This window comes from Macaca fascicularis, chromosome 20, assembly GCF_037993035.2.
Source record: "Macaca fascicularis isolate 582-1 chromosome 20, T2T-MFA8v1.1".
NCBI classification, from domain to species: Eukaryota; Metazoa; Chordata; class Mammalia; order Primates; family Cercopithecidae; genus Macaca; species Macaca fascicularis.
In genome coordinates this window covers 53,477,169-53,497,872 of record NC_088394.1, presented here as the reverse complement: position 1 = coordinate 53,497,872, position 20,704 = coordinate 53,477,169, and the positions used below count along the sequence as shown (strand labels likewise).

The 20,704-nt window shown below is 51.4% G+C and overlaps 1 protein-coding gene across 1 annotated transcript; it reads right to left on the bottom strand.

Moving 5' to 3' along the window:
• Positions 1-6,659: 6,659 nt before the first annotated feature.
• CX3CL1 (C-X3-C motif chemokine ligand 1) lies at positions 6,660-19,662 on the bottom strand. The gene is made up of 3 exons (XM_045381467.3): positions 19,490-19,662; positions 11,990-12,110; positions 6,660-9,696 (listed from the first exon to the last, which is right to left on the bottom strand). Exons 1-3 carry the CDS (start codon positions 19,557-19,559, stop codon positions 8,664-8,666), a joined length of 1,224 nt encoding a protein of 407 aa, XP_045237402.2. The 5' UTR covers positions 19,560-19,662; the 3' UTR covers positions 6,660-8,663.
• Positions 19,663-20,704: the final 1,042 nt, after the last annotated feature.

The window sequence follows — 20,704 nt, the reverse complement described above, 5'->3', positions numbered from 1 at the left end:
ACGCTGCTTCCACTCCCAGCTCACTGGCCAGAACTGGTCATTTGACCCCCACCAAAACCCCAAAAGGCTCAGGAAGAGCAGTCCCCTCTCAGGAGGCAGCAAGCCAGAAATATTCAGGAAACTGAGTACTCCAGTCACCAAGTTCTTGAAAGCAAACAGCCTTTCCTTTCTGTCCCAAGTCAGCTTGCTAGTCAACAATTAATTAGTTGAGATTTGTGCATTTTGACCTTGCCAAGTAGCTCAGCCTATTTTCTGTTGCTTAACTTAATACCACAGACTGGGCAATTTATGGAGAAAGGAAATTTGTTTCTTACAGTTCTGCAGGCTAGAGAGCACAAGGTTAAGGGGCTGCATCCGGTGAGAACCATCTTGCTGATGGGGCCTCTGCAGAGAGTCCCAAGGTAGGGCAGGGTATCACATGGTGAGGGGCCTCACAAGAGACAGCCAAACTGGTTTTTATAATAGACATACTCTTGTAATAACTAACCCACTCCCTCAATAACCCATTAATCCATGAATGGATTAATTCACTAATGAGGGCAGAGTTCTCATGATCCAATCACCTTCGAAAGATCCCACCTCTCAACACTGCCGCTGTCGGAGACGAAGTTCCCAACACACAAACTTTTGGGAGTCATATTCAAACAAGAGCACCAAGTTCAAAAGTAATTTAGAAAAGTTACATCAACTTGAAGAGCATCTATGGGCTTAGGGAAAAATTATGCAAATTACAGACGATTATTTTTAATTAATCAATTTATGTATTTATTTTTAGAAACAGGGTCTTGCTGTGCCACCCAGGCTGAAGTGCAGTGGTGCAATCATAGCTCACTGTAACCTCGAACTCCTGGCTCAAGCAATCCTCCTGCCTCAGCATCCTGAATAGTTGGGAATACAGATGTGTGCCACCATGCCCGGCTGATTTTTTATTTTTTGTATATATAGGATATCACTATGCTGCCCAGGCTGATCTCAAACTCCCGACCTCAAGTAATCCTCCTGCCTCGGCCTCCCAAAGTGCTAGGATTAGAGGTGTGAACCACTGCACTCAGTCACAAATTATCCTGATCTCCTTAATGACACTATAATATTTCTTCAGCCTACTTTACTGAAAACCAAGAAGACTGCATTTCTTTATAGATATCTTATAATTCCATAGTCTTCTTTGGGTACCCAATAACAAAAGCAAATATAAATAGGCTATTTCAAACCCTTTGGAAGCATCTATTGCATGATCATAGGTCTGTTTACTGAGAGCTCGCTATGGGAATGTCATTTTTCTACGTGTTTAAGGATCATCTCATGATATCTTCACCCCTGAGATGAGTTGTTATTATTCCCATTTTACAACAGAGAAAACCAAGACCCAGAGAGGTTAAGTAACCTGCCCAAAGTCACGCAGCCAGAGAGTCCCATGTTATGCTTTGCTCCTGCATTGCTAGAAATTACTCATTGCAAATAATCCTATTCTGGCCTCTGGGGACAACAGGATCCCCTGAAGTTAGGAGAGGAGCATCTCTTCAAAACATGCGCTGCTCTGGAATTCTCCTGGGTTCAGAGGCACACTCCCCACCCCAATTTGGCACGATTAAAGAGATCCTGCATGGGTTTCAGCTGTTGAACTTTGCTGCCAGTTCAGGAAAGCCAGCCTGGCAGTAGATCTTTTCTTAAGTCTTTGCAGCTGAATCATTATTTATCCAGGAAAGCACATGACTGAGCAGAAAAGAACAGAGCATGGATGGTCTCCTGAGGGCTTATGTGCTTGTGTAAATCTGGGAGGAGCTGGGCATGTGCGCACACACAGACACACACATGCAGAGCACACACACATATACACACAGAACACACATATACGCACATATGCATAAACACACGCATATACAAACTACACACACTCATACAAACATACACTACACATATGCACAATGCACACACATGCACCGTACACACGTACACATGCATACACACACATAACACATGCACACATACACTACATGGATACACACATATATACTACATACACACATAATGCACACACGTACAGTACACACATACACATGTGTACACACATACACATAAACACATGCATACACACACTACACACATACACACAATGCACACACATGCATAGTACACACATACACACGTACACAAACACATATATACATACACTACACACATATACACACTACACATATATACAATGCACACATATGCACAGCACACAATACACTTACACACATATGCATAAACAAATGCATACATACACTACACACATGCAGACAATACACTTACACACATATACACATACTACACACATATACACAATGCACAGACACACTACACACATTCACGCAATACACATACACACATATACAAACATACCACATACATACACTGAACACATATACACACATACTACACACATACAATGCACACACACACACTACACACATACTACACATACTACACACATGCAATACACATACACGCATATACAAACATATTACACATATACACACATACTACACACATACACATAATGCACACACACACACTACACACATACACACAATACACACACATACACCATGCCTTCCGGGCACCTGTTATTCAGCCTCAAGCTGGAAATTCCCGGCCATTCATTTCTGTGTTTTTCTGTCTGGCCTCACCCTTTTGGGGAATGTACAGAGGACACAGGGGACTCAAAGGCAAAGACCAGAGGGTGAGACGCTCAGGGCCTGAGAAACTTGGGGGGTGGGAGCCGGTGGTCCGGTGCAGTGGGCTCTAAAACGCTGGCCAGGCAATAAATCCCCTAATTTGGAGGCAGTGTAGGGTGGACTGAGGAAGCGGAGCAAGAAGGAGGCTGGGGCGGGGGTGGGAGGGTGGTGCAGCTTGAAGGGGCAACCCCCACGTCTGAAGCCTGAACTCAGCAGGTCAGAAGTGGGGCTCAGGAGCCTACACCTTTGAGACTCTGTGTCTCACACTTTTCTCTGTAATGCTCAGGCTGAGTTCTGGAGAAAGACCCTGAGTTCTATCCCTGCTCTGCTGCTTACGAGCTGTGTCACCCTGAGCAAGTCACATGTCCTTTCAGAGCCTTTCTCTCTCTTTTCTTTTTCTTTTCTTTCTTTCTCTTTCTTTTTCTTTCCTTCTTTCTTTCTCTTTCTTTTCTCCTTCTTTCTTTCTTTTTTTTTTTTGAGATGGAGTCTTGCTCTGTTGCCCAAGCTAGAGTGCAATGGTGTGATCTTGGCTCACTGCAAGCTCCCTCTTCCAGGTTCACACCATTCTCCTGCCTCAGCTTCCTGAGTAGCTGGGACTACAGGCACCTGTCACCACACCTGGCTAATTTTTTGTATTTTTAGTAGAGATGGGGTTTCACCGTGTTAGCCAGGATGGTCTCGATCTCCTGACCTTGTGATCCGCCCACCTCGGCCTCCCAAAGTGCTGGGATTACAGGCCTGAGCCACCAAGCCCGGCCTTTCTCTTTCTCTTTCTCTTTTTCTTTTCTTTCCTTTTCTTTCTTTCTTTCTTTTCTTTCTTTCTTTCTTTCTTTCTTTCTCTTTCTTTCTTTCTTTTTCTTTCTTTCTTTCTCTTTCTTTCTTTCTTTCCTACTTTCTTCTTTTCCTTTTCCTCTTCCTCTTCTCCTTCCTTTCTTTCTCTCTTTCTTTCTTTCTCTCTCTCTTTCCTTCCTTCCCCTCCCTCCCTCCCTCCCTCCCTCCCTCCCTTCCTTCCTTCCTTCCTTCCTTCCTTCCTTCCTCTCTCTCTCTCTCTCTCTCTACCTCTCCCGTTTCTTTTTTTGTTTTTTTGAGGCAGGGTCTTGCTTTTTTGTCCAGGCTGGAATGCACGGGCATGATCATGGCTCACTGCAGCCTCGACCTCCCGGGGCTCAGGTGATTCTCCCACCTCAGCCTCCCAAGTAACAGAGACTACCGGCGCACACCACTATACCCAGCTAATTTTGTATTTTCATAGAAATGGGGTTTCACCATGTTGCCCAGGCTGGTCTCTAATTTCAGGGCTTAAGTGATCTGCCCACCTCTGCCTCTCAAAGTGCTGGGACTATATGCTTGAGCCACCACACCCAACCTGAGAGTCTTGCTTTCATCATTAGTAAGATGAGGATCATTGTATATAAAGAATTTCACACATTGCCTGGCACATCGTAAACATTACATGAACAATGTCTACTATTATTTTATAACTAATGTTATATAGCAACACCCGTACACCCCCAGGGTGACAGTGGGCAGGTCCAGGCAGCAGCTGCCATTTGAGATAGAGCAGGCTTGGGTCAGCAATTCCGTTTCCTACCATCCCCTCTACCTCCTGGATCCCCCAGACCTTGTGCCCACATCAGTTACCATTTATCATTGCCCTTCTCTTGTTTTTCTTATAGTGAGGATATTTCTCTCTGAGCCCAAGTCTCCATCAAAAGTAGGTTAAGGGCTGGGCGTGATGGCTCATGTCTGTAATCCCAGCACTTTGAGAGGCTGAGGTGGGAGGATCACAAGGTCAGGAGATCAAGACCATCCTGGCTAACATGGTGAAACCCCATCTCTACTAAAAATACAAAAAAATAAATAAATAAATAACTGGGCATGGTGGCGCGCGCCTGTAGTCCCAGCTACACAGGAGGCTGAGGCAGCAGAATTCCTTGAACCTGGGAGGTGGAGGTTGCAGTGAGCCAAAGGTTGCAGTGAGCCAAGATCACCCACTGCACCCCAGCCTGGCTGGCAGAGTGAGATTCTGTCTCAAAAAACAAACAAACAAAAAAAATGGTCCCGTCCAAACTCTGCATTAATTGTGGGAATGGCTTCAGCTCACATTTAGCTCTGAAACTGAAAGAAAATAAAACTACACAAACACTCCAGGGTTCCTGGGGAGTTGCTCTGGACTGAGCCGGAATACAAATCTCTCCCACTCCTGCTTCTCATCCTGAGCCTGCTGAGAAGGCTGCAATCTTACCTAAGAATGTGATGAAAAGACAGAGACACATCTTTTCATTTAAAGCCTCTGTTGGTGTCTTGTGTGGCTGATGGGTGGTGTGCAGGGAGAGTTTGGGGGCTGGAACCAGGCCTGCGGTGGAGCTCCTTCCTCAGAGTGCGAAGGGGCGAAAGCTAGACAAGCTTGGGTTTGGGGCAGAGCTGGGGAAGCTCACTGCAGAGGGGAGAGCCGGAATTGACAGCATTGCACAGAGGCAGATTGATTCCTGCAAGCTCGAATCTCTATGAGGTTTAGCAGGAGTGAAACAAGGGAAGCCAGCAGGGTATGAGAGAAGCCATGTGCCCATCATGGTCTGGCTTTCCTTGACCTACTTTTTTTGTTTGTTTGCTTGCTTTTTAGACGGAGTCTCGCTGTCGCCTGGGCTGGAGTGAGTACAGGTGGGCGATCTCAGCTCACTGCATCCTCCGTCTCACAGATTCAAGCCATTCTCCTGCCTCAGCCTCCCAAGTAGGTGGGATTACTGGGGTGTGCCACGACACCTGGCTAATTTTTGTAGTTTTAGTAGAGACAGGGTTTCACCATGTTGGCCAGGCTGGTCTCGAACTCCTGACTTCAAGTGCTCTGCCCACCTCGGCCTCTCAAAGTGCTGGGATCACAGGTGTGAGGCACCATGCCTGACCCTTGACCTACTTTTGATGGAGACTTGGGCTTATAGAAAAATATCCTCACTATAAGAAAAACAAGAGAAAGGCAATGATAAATGGTAACTGATGTGGCTACAAGATCCAGGAGATCCAGGAGGTGGAGGGGATTGTAGGAAATGGGATTGCTGACCCCAGCCTGCTCTATCTCAAATGGCAGCTGCTGCCTGGACCTGCCTACTAAAAAACACCATTCATGTAGACATTGAATCTAAGATATGATTGATGGTAAGATGTTCTGATATTTAATACATTACTAATAAAGAAAAAAAGCCTGCCAATTAAGCGGTGACAAGCCATTGATTACAAAACAAGTCTCAATTCCAAACATATCACAGTGTGGAAAGGATGCATCCTAACATTCATGAAATATTGGATACCAGTAGGCTGGACTTGGTCTGTGGCAGCCTTGTGCAGTTTCCAACCTGCACAACTGTACAGAGCAGCTCTTAGGAAGCCTCCCAGGACACTGAAGAGCTTAGGCCACCAGGAGGCTCACACTTGGGGCACATCTATGAACTTCCAAGTCCCTTAAGAAGTAATCCCTCTTTGATCTTCATCTGAACTAGGAAGGCCACAAAGAGGAAACTATGGGCCAGTTTCCATATGGGGCACCAGTTCACTGACAGTGGTCCCAGGGCCCCTGGGACGGTGGTTCAGCAGGCGTGGGGTAGGGCTTCATGAGGGATTCTGAGTCCTGCCAGACTAGGGAGAGTCCTGCCAGACTAGGAGAGGCCCCATACTCACAGTTATGCAGGCTCAGAGAGGTGAAGGCCCTGGCCCAACATTACACAGCCGGGCAGAACAAAGCTAGGCCGAGGGTTCAGCACTCCTCACTCCGATCCCTGGTGCTGCTTCTCTTGCTGACTGTGAAAATGTCTGCTCTTCTGCCCCAGATGAACTGGAGATAGGGGTCTCCAGGGCTGAAAGGGATCTTGGCCTGCCCACCCCTGCCCCGTTCCTTCCCCTCTGAAGCCCTGGTTGCTGGACTTGTCCCCAGAGAAATCACCCGTATTGATTCACAAGACTTTTAAATTTTATTAGTAAAATACAAAATGGCACAGACATTGGTGATGAGGGTTGGAAAAGTAAAAGGATCAACCTACTCTTTCCAAAGTCTTCCTAGATCATCCTTGTCCATGTCCTGCTTGGAGAAACTAACAAAGTCCATGGAAGGGGGACCAGCTGGCCCCAGCAGCTTCCTCACAAAGGAGGCAGGGCCCCATCACAGGGTGCCCCACCCCTGGAAGGCTCTCCCAGCCTGGAAGAGCCAGAACAAAGTGCATCAGTTCCACTCTCACCCTCTCTGAGCTGCCAGAGTGACCCCACCTGAGCCAGGCCCTGAACTTCCTGAATATACTGTGCCACGCCCAGCAAGGGAGTGCAAAGGCCGGGCGGGCCGGGCCGTACAGTGTCTTGCTCTCTATGGACCAGAGCTGGGTTTCCTTCCTCCAAGCACCCATTTGTGAAGGAGTGTTCCTGGCACCTGGGTAGAACCCAGGCCATAAGAGGCCCCTCAGGTAGAGCAAGGGTCACCCTCGGGGACAATCCAAGGGAGAGGTGAGCTGCCCCCAGGGACCCTGAGGGGTCAGGACGGCTGGTGTGGCCTCATCCAGGCATGCTCGAGCCTTCAGCAGCCAAAAAAGGGAACCCCTGACTTTATGCCTGCAACTTCCCCTTTCCCATGTCCCAGCCCCCTTCCCGGGTAGCGTCCCTTTCAGAAACAAACAGGGGCCTCATGGAAATCCCTGGTCCTGTCTGCGACGGGGACAAAGATGAAGGAGAAGGTCTTGGAGGGCAGAGAACAGTGTTTTCAAGGAGTGAGAGAGGTGGGAGGGGAACCCAGGCCTCATGAAAGAATCCGGCGTGTGGGGAGTGGGACCACAAGGGTCTTGTGGCCTGGCTGCCTGCAGGAGTCTCTGAAGAAGCATCAGGTGTGTGGCTGCTCCCAGAGCCTTTCCTGGGCTTCTTAGACAGGTGTCTGGAGCACTCCCTCCTCCCTCTTAGGGGGTGAGGGGAGGCAGAGCTCGGGGTGTCTCAGTGACTGAGCCTGGGCGGGGCCTTCAGGGATGGACTCTGTTCTGCCCACCTCCATTTGAGGGCCCACAGGGCAGGATCTGTGCTATCAACTCACTCCCTCGCAGGCCCTCTGGGCCTCAGGGTCCAAAGACAAGCTAGTCCATTGGCAAGGACTGTCTAAGGTGCTCTGCTCATAAGGACTGTGAGGCTGCATCCAGGGGCTGGAGAGAAGGGCCTCAGGTCAATGAGTGATGTCAGGGGGACAGATATTCCTTACCTCCCTCTTTCCTTTCACAGATGGGAGTACCTTGGGGGGTTGATGGTAGAACTAGGATCAGAACCCAGCCTTCAGACTCAGCACAGTGTAGACCAAAGAAGAAAGCCACCAGATATCCTTATCTCCCCTTCCCACAATGCCTAACCAAGGGCAGAGCCTCACTGGGAGCAGTGCCAGGAAACACCACACTAGCCTCATGCAAGAAAAGACACGTCACTAGTGGGGGCGTGGGCTCTGTACAGAGGACGGGGCTGGGGGAGATAGCACCGCAGGTGGCCGGGGTGACTGGCAACTGCAGCAGAACCAAGAGACACAATGAGATTGCGGGGAGTGGGCAGAGGGCCTGGCCTGATGCTCATGTGTGAGATGGAAGGACTGTAGTACTCACAGGGTAGCGTGGGTCAGAGGGGGCTGGGAATAAATAATTGTTCATTGGGGCTGGGATGGCGTCAAAGGGAACCTCTAACCAGCCAGCAGCAGAGGAGAGTTTTGGGGCTGGGGTGAGTTGGGAGACCGTCCCCTCTGTCCCTGGCAGGTGGAGAATGGTCAAGGCTGGCCTCCTAGGGTGTGCCTGGGAGCTTGGAGCTTGTGCACCTGGAGGATCCCACCTCCCCGCTCCAATCATCCCAGCTCAGTCCAGGCCCTTGGGTGGGAGTGGGTATGAGGATGAGGGATCCCAGGCAGCTGTCTGAATCAAACAACTAGACACAGGCCGGAGGAGTTCACACGGGCACCAGGACATATGAGTTACTACCACAGCTCCGGGGGATGTAGCGGAGGCCCTCCACCATCTCTCCCGCCATCTTTCGAGGGCAGCCCTGGAGGCTCTGGTAGGCAAACATGGCCACCCCCAGGCAGAAGAGGAGGCCAAGGAAGGCCAGCAGCCCCACTGCCTGCCTCCGGGTGGCAGCCTGGGCATCAGGGACAGGAGTGATAAGGACGCCCAGCCTCTGGGGGTCCATGGTGGCATGGATGGGTTCCTCAGCTTTAGGGGTCCAGCTGCCTGAAACCACTGGCTCCCTGCTGGGGGTTCCTTCCGAGGAGACAGGGACCACAGAGACGTGGGCCATGCTGCCAGGCCCCCAGTCCTGGAAGGCATCTGTGTGTGCTGGCACGGGACCCATCTCCTCCCGCTCCAGAGAGTTCTCTGGCCTGGGGCTCTGTCCCTGACCCCACACAGGCTGGCCTTCAGACGGAGTGTTCTCCTCTGGGGCTGGGGAGGAAGTAGTGGAGGCCTGGGTGGAGGAGGCCTGGGTGGAGGAGGCCTGGGTGGAAGGGTCCTGGGTGGACGGGGCCTCAGAGGTCTTTCCCTCAGCCCAGAGGCCGGGCCCAGGTTGGTGGGGAGCAGAACTCTGCCACGCGGCGGCAGTGGAGACGGGAGGCACTCGGAAAAGCTCCGTGCCCACAGGCCCTCCATCCTGAGCCTTTGGCGTCGGGGGGAGCCCGGTCCCTGAGGAACCAGTCACGCCCGTCGACTGCTCTGGGGAGGTCCCCAGGGCCGTCTGTGCCTCCCGGGAAGAAGGAGTTGGCTTCAGGCTACTGCTTTCGCCTGTGGCTTCGGGCTCCGGTACCGCAGACTCCTCCATTCCCCGGGCGGCAAGGGTGGTCCTGGGCTTCACCAGGCCGATCTGCTTCTCGAAGGTGCCGCCATTTCGAGTCAGAGCAGCAGCCTGGCGGTCCAGATGCTGCATCGCGTCCTTGACCCATTGTTCCTTCGGGTCGGCACAGAACAGCCTGTGCTGTCTCGTCTCCAAGCTACAGGGGAGAAAGACAGGGATCCAGTGATGTCCAGATGCCAGAAACCCGGGCCAGCGTGGTGTGGGGGCACAGCACCAGTGCTCTGCAGGTGAACACACCCGGCTGGAAACCCTGCCCTCCCACTTAGCAGCTGTGAGGCCACTGACCAGCTGGGGAAACCCGCCCTCCTAGGCTCCCAGGTCCTCACCCGAGAAATGGAGATAGGAAAGCCTCCCATCTGTAGCGTGACCACCCATCCCAGAAAAAATGGGATGCAGGGGGTGCTCAGGATGAGGGACTTCCCATTTTAAAACCGGGAAAGTCCCCAGGCAAACAGGGACGAGTTGATCACCCTACTTCTGTGTTACTGTAAAAAAAAAAAAGCCAAATTATGGCTCAGAGCCGATCAGTAATAGCTGAAAATAATAACAATGTTGATAATATTGTTACCATTAAGGCAGGGGGCTCTGGGCTTTGAGTCTCCTGCTGGGGAGAGGACTTCAGGTGAGCTCTGTATGGGGCCTCCTCACTCTGGAACAGGCCTTATGAGACTTCGTGAGTCTTGTTGCTCTTCTTCGGTTTCACAGCTACAGGCTGTGCTCCAGGCCCCTCTCCTCCCCTCCCGATGTGTGTTCAAGGGCAGAAGGGGTTAGAGCCAAATATGTGGCAGCCTCATTGGGACCCTGAGTGCCCTCCAAATCTTGAACTTCCTCTGAAGCCGTGTGTGACTGGTTCACCGCCAAGCCCACAGCTCAGAGCTGACAGACGCCCTGGCTCCATGCCACGGCCTGTGCTTGGCATTTGCCCATGTTCAAATCTTACATCCATCCCACAAGGTGGCTACCAGGCTCATCCCCATTTTACAGATGAGGAAACCAAGGCTCAGAGAGGTGAAGTAAAGGCACCTGGCTCCAGGATGCCGGGAAGCTTGAGGAGTCCAGGAAGCAAGTATGACCCTGCAGGCCCCCTGGGCACAGCGATCCCCTCCCCCATTTCCTTTTTCCCTTTCATCAAGAAAACAAAAAATACTTGGGGGTGTCTTGGGGAAGTAAGCCTTGACCGATCAGCAAAGAAGCCAGGCAGGAGAACGCTCAGTACCTTGCCCACCTTAGAAACTGCATAATTGAGGAGAGGAAGTGCCAGACTTCCTTTAACTGAGCCTAGAAAGCAAAGGGCCATTGGCCATTTCCTGCTGCCTGACCCCTAGGTCTGGCTGAGGCTGCTTTAGGGCTCAAAAGTCAGTCCTGGGGAAAGGCCTCAGGGCTGGCTGGTTAGGCAGGACCTAAGAGAGCCCCCAGGAGAAGGAAGTGACCAAGATGGCCAGGGTCCTTAACAGCCAGGAGGACAATGACTCAGTCCCTCCCCAGAGTCTCGAAATGACCCTGTTTCCTCTTCTGTCAGATGGAGATAGTGATCTCTGCAGCTCCTACTGACAGACCTTGCCAAGCACTTTATTTTTAATTTAATTTTTTTTTCTTTTCTTTTTTTTCTTTTTATTTTTTTTTTGAGATGGAGTCTCACAATATTGCCCAGGCCAGAGTGCAGTGGTGCCATCTTGGCTCACTGCAATCTCCGCCTCCTGGGTTCAAGCAATTCTCCTGCCTCAACCTCCCGTGTAGCTGGGATTACAGGCACCCACCACCACGCCCAGCTAGTTTTTGTATTTTTAGTAGAGATGGAGTTTCACCATGTTGGCCAGCCTGGTCTTGAACTCCTGGCCTCAAGTGATTCACCAGCCTCGGCCTTCAAAAGTGCTGGTATTACAGGCATTAGCCACCGCGCCCTTGCCAAGCACTTTAGTTACATCCTGTCCTAGCTACCCATTTTACAGACAAGGAAACCAAGGTGCAAAAAGTAAACAATGGAAGCAGGGCCATCCAGCCAGTAAGAGGGGAAGGCAGGATTTGCACCAGGTCTGTTAGAGGCTGGAACCTGCATTTTAAGTAAGACCCTCATGCTTTACGCCTACCCATACCACCCCATGAAATATAGTGGGTTTGAGTGTGGGGTAACATGTGCTTCAGTCCAGAAGGAATTACCACCGTTCATGGCTGCTCCAGGCCACAAGCCAGGGCGGCTGCCCCCCCAGCCACACTGGGCCATTCAGGAAACCACTCTCCTCCTTAGCCATGTGGCACAGAAATTAAGGTCAGTGAAGTGGCCTGCAGGCCAGGGGCAAGAGAAGCGTGTGCTGAGGCCTTCGCCTAGGAGACCAGGTCTGGGAGGGGAGGTGTGGACATAGATTCTCAGAGGTCTGGGAATATTTCAAGGGCCTGAAGGGGATTTCAGAGGCCTCGGGGGCAATACCTACACGATTGCACGTTTGCCGCATGATTCCTGGTTCTGTTGATAGTGGATGAGCAAAGCCACAGGTATCTTTGATGTCATCTTGCTGCACGTAATGTTGCATTTCGTCACGCCGTGGTGCTGTCCTAAGTCCAAAGAGGTTCCTGGTCAGCAGGGATGTCTGTGGGCATCTGGCTTCCCAACCCTGTGCCAGATTGTCCCGGCCACACCACCCAAGCCAAAGCTGATCACCTGTACACCCTGGCCTTCAAGGCCTTTTACTCAGCCTCCCTCCCCCACCAAACTTCTCTATGCCTCAGTTTCACCACCTGTAAAATAGGAACAAAAATAGTATCTACCTCATAGGCTTGTTGTAAGAATAAGAAATGTGAATTCTTATTTACAGAGTTCTTTTTGCCTGGCACTGGCACATATTAAAAGTTTGTTTGTTTGTTTTGAGATGGAGTCTCATTGTTGTCGCCCAGGCTGGAGTGCAATGGCACGACCTCGGCTCACCGCAACCTCCGCCTCCCAGGTTCAAGTGATTCTCCTGCCTCAGCCTCCCGAGTAGCTAGGATTACAGGCATTTGCCACGACACCTGGCTAATTTTGTATTTTTAGTAGAGACGGGGTTTCTCCTTATTGGTCAGGCTGGTCTCAAACTCCCGACCTCAGGTGATCTGCCCTCTTTGGCCTTCCAAAGTGCTGGGATGACAGGCATGAGCCACCATGCCCGGGTTAATTTTTAAAATTAACTGGTCCATTGTGCAGCAGGGGAGATGAATCTGAGAGTGACAGGGATCTGCTAAGGTCACACAGCCAGCAAGTGATGGAACAGGTTCTCCTACCAAGATGGCTGCAGTCTCCACCGGGCCTGTGGCCTTGCCTATCCCCTCACCTCTGCCTTGTTTCTTCCTGCTGCCTTTTTTTTTTTTAAATTAAGAAATAGGGTCTTGCTCTGTTGCCCAGGCTAGAGTGCAGTGGTATAATCCTAGCTCACTGCAACCTCAAAATCCTGGGCTCAAGAGATTCTCCTGGCTGGGTGTGGTGGCTTACACCTGTAATCCCAGCACTTTGGGAGGCCAAGGCAGGTGGATCACCTGAGGTCAGGAGTTTGAGACCAGCCTGATCAGTATGGTGAAACCTTGTCTCCACTAAAAATACAAAAATTAGCCTGGAATGATGGTGGGCGCCTTTAGTCCCAGCTGCTAGGGAAGCTGAGACAGGAGATTTGCTTGAATCTGGGAGGCAGAGGTTGCAGTGAGCCAAGATCGTACCACTGCACTCCAGCCTGGGTGACAGAGCAAGACTCCGTCTCAAAAAAAAAAAAAAAAAAAAGAGAGAGATCTCTTGCCTCAGCCTCCCAAGTAGCTGGGACTACAGGTGCATGCTACCATGCCTGGCTAATTTTTTTTAAGAGACAGGGTCTTGCTATGTTGCCCAGGCTGGTCTTGAAACCCTGACCTCAAGCGATCCTCCCACTTCAACCTCTGGAGTAGCTGGGATTACAGATGCAAGCCACCATATCCAGCAATAAACTTTTTAAAAGTGTATAAGTACAACTGCTTTGTAAGAAAGTGGGGTCTGATGAATAGATGATCCTTTGTTCTGCTGTTAAGAGCCAGAATGAGCCTGAGAGTAGTTGCTGAAAGGTACTGAGTCATCCTGCCTAGGAGGGAAGAGGCATTTGAAATTCCTGGAGCAAGAAGAGTAAGGAGAAGGAAGGGTTGGAGATGGAAGGTATGAATAGGGTAGGGGCAGAGTGGGGCAGAAGGGGCAGGCAGTAGCTGAGTGTCACGTGGAGCCAGAGAGAAACCACAGGACAGGACAAATAAACCCAACTATTTAATATAAACATTTGAAGTTGTTTACACTGCATTTCCACCTTTTCTCTTTGCCTAAAATCGCCAGCAATTTTTTTTTTTTTTCTGCTTAGCGTGAGCTCAAGGAGGATGAGTGTAAAAATCAAGGAAGAGTTGGAGTTTCAGATCTGGGTCAAGGTTATGTGCAGCAAAAGCAAGACCCCAGAGGGTTTTGCAAACATCTGGAGGCCAGGGCAGTCAAGAGAGCAAGCCGATCTTATCTAGCACTTCAGAGCCTGGGAAATCCCCAGCCCATCCCTGGGCTCCACCAGAACACGAATTGCTCATGCATAAATACTTACATATATACGGCCATGCAAACATACTCCACTTTCCCAAATACAGGTGCATGCCCGTGCACACACACACAGAGACTTTGTAGAGTCTGCTGCTTCCTCTCTCCATCGCTCCCCCTTAGCTTTGGCCCACCCTGCTTTGTGGGAAGGTGGTTTAGGGCTGGCAGGTCTGGGTTGAGTCATCAAGGAGCAGCATTAGTAGCTTCAGGGGGTTGGGGGCTGTGTGCAGGAGAGGCTCCCCAGGTCACAGGGCTGTCCTTTCTCTCTGAGTAACCAGGATATAAAAGTCACTGCGTGGGCTGGCCACCCTCCTTCTGCAATGGGACCTCAGAATGACGCACCTGCAGCCTCCCCAGGCCCTGTTGAGTGGAGCCAGGTGGCAGTCCCCTAAACTGGCCTGCAGGTGTCTTCTTTAGGAAGCCCCAGAAAATACGGTGCCCCTCAGTGACCAGAGACAGGAGGAGGCAAGGGAGGCTGCCCAATGGATAACAAAGAAGGTCCATTCTGTGCACCTCAAATCCAACATGGGGAAAGCCATTACCCACCTTCAGGGCTTTAAAGAGCCACAGAGTCATCCTGTCTCCAAAGTCCCCACTCTCTGCCATAGTCCCTGAATGGTCCTGGCCCAGCTAAGTTCTTGGTTCTGCCAGGAAGATTGTTTAACTAACCTGGGGAGCCTGTCCCTTCTCAGAGCTGAAGTTTTCCTTTCTGTAAATGGAGACAATGCCTCACCCAGCCAGTCATCTATTATCTGTCATAGGAGTGTCAGGAAGGCAGGGACCTCGTCTGTCTTGGTATCACAGCTTCTCAGCATCAAGCACAAGGTGGATACTCAGTCAATATCCATTGAATGAAATTAGTCTCAATTTACTTATCTCTCTTTAATGCATCTATCTACCTATCCATCCATCCTTCCACCCACTCTTATCAATCTTCTACCCATTCCTCACCCACCTGCCACCTCCTACCCACCCCTACTCATCTCCATTCATCCATCTACCCACTCCCTCTCCCCTACCTACCACCTGTCAATCTTCCACCCCCTTTTATCTCACCCACTCATCCATCCCTCATTGTCCCCTCCCCATCCCTTCTTCCATCCATCCATCCATCCATCCATCCATCCATCCATCCATCCACTTCCTGATTCAGCCAACACTGGCTGGAATTACTTTTGAGTATATACAACAATCTCAGGCCCTCTTATCCTTAACCTTGAGCTCTTTCTCCCATAGGCATGGGTGCTGAGCTTGGAGAGAGTGCTTCCATCCCAATAAATGCCATCAGATCACTCTGCTTATTCAGTCAACCAACAAATGCTGTTCCTCTTGCCAGACCCTGTGCCGGGTGCTGTGAGGTACAGTGAGGTGAACAAGGAATGCCTCTGGCCTCAGAAGGCTCCCAGTCTGATGGACAGGTAAAACAGGCACACAAAGTATCAGAGCTTTTTTTTTTTTTTAATTGAGCACCTACTGTGTATTATACCCTGTGTCTAGCATGTACACATCTGCTCTCTTTAATTCCCAACATCAAAGGGAATTATTATCCTGCAAAGGGAGTATTATTATCCCCACTTCACAGATGCAGAAGCTGGGAATAAGAGAGGTTAAATGTGCCCAATGCCACACAGTGGCATGGTGGCAGAGCTAGTTTTCTACCCAGCCCCTGAACACCCACTGTTCTAGGCTACCCTAGATGCCAGGCGGAAACACAGCGTTCCAGAACATACCACAAATATACTGGGGTTTACATGAGGGAGAAACCACTTCCAACTTCAAATGATCAGGGGAGGCTTCCTGGAGGAAGTCTCCTTTAGGCTGGACCTCAAGGACTTCTAAGAGTCTTCCAGGGTCTTAGAAGGAGACTCAGGAAATGTCCTGGGTCACTGGGTGAGGTGATAAAAAGAGGGCTTGAGCCATTCATTGCTCAGCTGTGTGTCCTAAGCAAGTCACTCAGACTCTCTGAGCTTCAGTTTCCTTACTTGTAAAATGGACGTGACAATACCTGCTTCACAGTGTGGTTGTGAGAATAAACATTTTTTAACATCTGGAGCATTTTTCCCTTAGGGCAGGGTTTCTCAACAGTGACACTACTGACATTTTGGACCAGACAGTTTTTTGTTTTGGGGGCTGTCCCGGGCACTGGAGGATGTTTAGCAGCATCTCTGGCCTCTACACATTAGAGGCAAGTAGCTCAACTGAACCAAAAACATTGGGACATTTGTAACAAGTAAAAATGTCCCTAGAAATTGCCAAATGGCCCCTGGGAGAGCAAAATTACTCACTGAGGACCACTACTCTAGAGATATCCAGAGATATCCACACAGCTCCCTCCCTCAGCCTCCTCCAAACTGTGCAAAGCCACCTACTGAGTGGGCTTCCCTAACCCCCTATTTAAAATGTCAACACCTCTCTTTCCTGCTCTCTATTTTTCTTTTCTCTTTCTTTCTCTTTCTTTCTGCCTGCCTGCCTGCCTTCCTTTCCTTCTTTTCCTTTCTTCCTTCCTTCCTTCCTTCCTTCCTTCCTTCCTTCCTTCCTTCCTCCCTCCCTCCCTCCCTCCCTCTCTCTCTCTCTCTCTTTCTCTCTCTCTCTCTCTTTCTCTCTTTCTCTCTCTCTCTCTCTCTCTCTCTCTTTCTCTCTTTCTCTCTCTCTCTCCTTTCTTTCTTTCTTTCTTTCTTTCTTTCTTTCTTTCTTTCTTTCTTTCTTTCTTTCTTTCTTTCTTTCTTTCTTTCTTTCTTTCTTTCTTTTTCTTTCTTTCTTTCTTTCTTTCTTTCTTTCTTTCTTTCTTTCTTTCTTTCTTTTTCTTTCTTTCTTTCTTTCTTTCTTTCTTTCTTTCTTTCTTTCTTTCTTTCTTTCTTTCTCGCTCTGTCACCCAGGCTGGAGTGCAGTGGCACAATCTCGGCTCACTCCAACCTCTGCCTCCCAGGTTCAAGTGATTCTCCTGCCTCAGCCTCCCAAGTAGCTGGGACTACAGGCACGCACCACCACACCCAGCTGATTTTGTATTTTTAGTAGAGACAGGGTTTCACGATGTTGGCCAGTCTGGTCTTGAACTCCTGACCTCAGGTGATCTGCCCACCTTGGCCTCCCAATGTGCTGGGATTACAGGCATGAGCCCCTGCGCCCAGCCACCCCTCTCTATTTTTTGATCACAGTGCCTTTTCTCCTTCCAACAGATCACATTGTTTACTGATTTACTTTGTGTATTATCTGTCCTCTTTAGTTGAATTACAGCACCCCGAGGGCTGAGGTCCTTGGCTGTTTTATTTATTGATGCTGCCCCAGTACTTGGTACCAGGCTTGTCACACAGTAGGTGTCCAATAAGTATTTGTTGAATGAATGGACAAAATGCCCAAGCAAGCGCTTTGTGACATAATACCTTAACCAACAGAAAAATGGAGGAATTTTTATTTAAATTTCACAGGGGCCTGGATCTGACACTCTTGAATTTATCCTCCCATGCCCTCTCCATCCACCCCCACTGCTAATGAGCGGGGTAGGCTATAGGAGCTTAAAACAGATTCGTTTTTTTCTCTTTCTTGCCAGGACTTGAGTGGGAGTGAATGCGTCAGCTTTTGGAGTGGGGGGGGCAATGCTCTGCACTGACTCGTAGCTGCAGGTTCGTTATATAAAGCACAGAAGCCTCCTGCCTGACACAGCCCCACAAACCCACATTTGGGGACTGACGCAGCTGCCCCACACTAGTCAGGGCAGCAGCTACGAACCCCCCAGCCTCCCCTCGGGGTCTCTCTGGCTTCCAAACCACCCCCTCATCCTAAAGGGGCTCCCAAGGGCCTCTTGGAGCCATACATGTCAGCCATACATGTCAGCCATACATTCCAAGGTGAGCCTGGTCAAATGCCCAGTTTTACAGGAGGAGAAACTGAGGCTGAGAAAGGTTCCAGTAATCCCCAGGATCTTCCAGTAAAGCCAATGACCAAGATGAGGGCAGAAGCCTCAGGCTGCTAGTCAGAGCACCCAGAGCCCCCCAGGGCCCCTTTCCATCCTGGCCTAGGACCCTTTCCCCTCTAAGCTTAGTAAAAGTGATCCTCCTCCGCCACCCTCTTCAAAACACCCCCATAAGCACTGGAGCCTCATCACCCTCCCCCACCCCACCGGAGAGGTAATAGCTAGATTTAAAGATGCAGCAGCTGGGACCAGAGGAGGCAAGACCCTGCTCAGGGTCACACAGCAAGACTGTGGCAAAGCAGCCGCCATCTGACTCCCCACTTTCCAGTTCTCACTGTCCCCAGACACCTCAGGCTTCAGGGCCCAATCCCAGAAAGCAGGCAGCCAGCAGGAATTCGCCTCCACCATCCCCACGTGCCCACCCACCCACGCACCTGCTCCCTGCCCCAGGGTGAGTTTGCTCCATGGAAATATCTGGAAGCTGGGGACTACTTCTCATTTTCCTGGACTTGCTGTGTGCCCACAGGCAAAGTCTCACCTTCTCTGAATGTCACCCTGCCGGATGGTGGGGGCAATCCCTGAGGAGGGGGCTGGCTAGCGGTTCATGGAGGTGGTGTGGCCCACAGAGGTGGTGAGCGTGCATCTGTGCTCTCTTCTGCATTCAGTCCCATGAGTCTTACCCTCTCCTGCCCTACTTGCTGGCTGTGCATCCTCAGGCCAGTTTCTAAACCTCTCTGGGCCTCCATCTTATCCATATCAGGTAGGATGGTCAATTATGTACCCCTACCAGGTCCTGGGCATCAGTAAGCAAGTGACTAGAGGCAAACGCGTTTTCTACACTGTGCTTGGAGGAGGAAGACAGCATGATGGGTAGACAGGCAGAGCAACTGGGGCTACAGACCAGCACAGCAGCGGCAAGCCCCAACCATGAGCTGCAGTGACCTTGACCTTCACTGGTCCTGGGCCCCCTAATCCTGGGGGCTTTGAAAACAGGGCAGGAGAAAGTCCCAACTGTGGCCTGGCCCAGGGCCAGGGCTGCGGGTTACACATTAATGCTGGTTGGAAAGAGCCAGCCACTGTCAGCCAGGTCCTCCCACCCCAGTGCCCACCAGGAGCCTCTGCAGGCTCCCTCTACCCCCACCCTCCTGGCACACCCACACCTGGCTCCCTTATGCCACCCACACCACCTCTCTGTGCTTCCAGGCACAGCCACTTTGCTCGCTGGGTCAGGCAGAGCAGTCGCTGGCAAGTGGAAATCTGTCCAGTGCTGCATCTGGGGAAAGGAAGGTGCCCAGCCCCCTCCTGCACATCCCTGGATAGGGGCTGCCACCGGCCTTGAGCTTTACCCAGACAGGGTCTGGGGCCCCTGATGTCAGGCTTGAGGGACAGACAAGGGGCTGGGGGCTCCCCACCGGGGGCTCCCCACCCTGTTCGTGCCCAAGTCCAGGGCCCACTTACCAGCCAGCAGGACAGTCAGATGGCAGAGGGTGGCCAAGTGGAGCAGCCACGAGAGAGATATCGGAGCCATGGCTGAGGGTGGGCGAGAGTCCGGGCAGGGGCCAGGGCAGGCGGCTAGAGCCAGGCGGCAGAGCTTAGTGCTGTCCCTTCGCCACCGCCGCCGCCAGAGCTCTGTGGCTTTTTATAATGGTGCTGGCTGCCTCCGCCTCCAGCCCCCGCAGGCAGGAGGGTGGGAGGAGAGAGGAAGGGAGCCAGTGTGCAGCCACTGGATTCCTCGGGATGTTGCCAAGGAACCAAGCCGGCTCTGTGGCCCTGGGCTTCTCATCATCCTAGGCTCGTCATACTGGGACCTTCCCCGGGAGGCTGTACCGGGCCTGCCTGGGTACAAAGGCCTCCTCTCCTGCCACGAGCTGGGAACATGCCCTAGGATGTGGCCTGGGGCCCTCGCTCCTAAGTGGGCAACACACAAAAGGCCAGCAGGCTGTGGAATAGAGAGCGGGGCGCCAAGGGGCCGGGAGGGACTCAGGGCCCCTCCATTCTGGGTCTGACAAGCTCTTCTTTGATCCAGGGAATGCCTTGCCCACATCAGGATGGACCCCCAAATTTCCCCTCTCAGAATCCCAGGCTCCTGGAGGACCTTGTTGATCTATGCATCTCCAGAGTCTGGCAGGGAGCCTGAAGTCGGCAGGGGCTTGCTGCAGGGTCTGCTGAAAGAAGGACTGAGTCCAGCTTCATATGGATAGATGGGGAAACTGAGGCCCGGAGCCACCCTAGGTCATCCACAGCATCAGAGTGGAGAACCCCCCTCCCACCACCATGATGAGTAGAATGTGGAAAGCTCAGGACCCAGGAGAGAGCCCTGGCCTCCCTGCCTCCACCTCCCGGCCTCCTGCTCCCTGCTGTGCACCCACTCCCACCTCTGCTCTGGCCCCTGCTAGCGCAAAGAACGATGTGGCTGCCAACCCATCCCTGATAACGCTGTGGCTCTTGGCTCCTCAGCTCTGCAGTCGTGCCCTGGATAAGCCTTGCCTCTCGTGGGGCCTGAGTTCTCTATCTGCCCAAGGAGAACATCGGGCTAGTGCACTGTGGAGGGGGCTTCCCAGCACTGGCCCTCCAAGGTCATTCTCCATGAGAGGTGGCAACAGGACCACACAGGGCCAGCCAACAGGCTCTCACCGAAGGGTGCAGAGGCTTGCCAGCCTTGGGAGCACATTA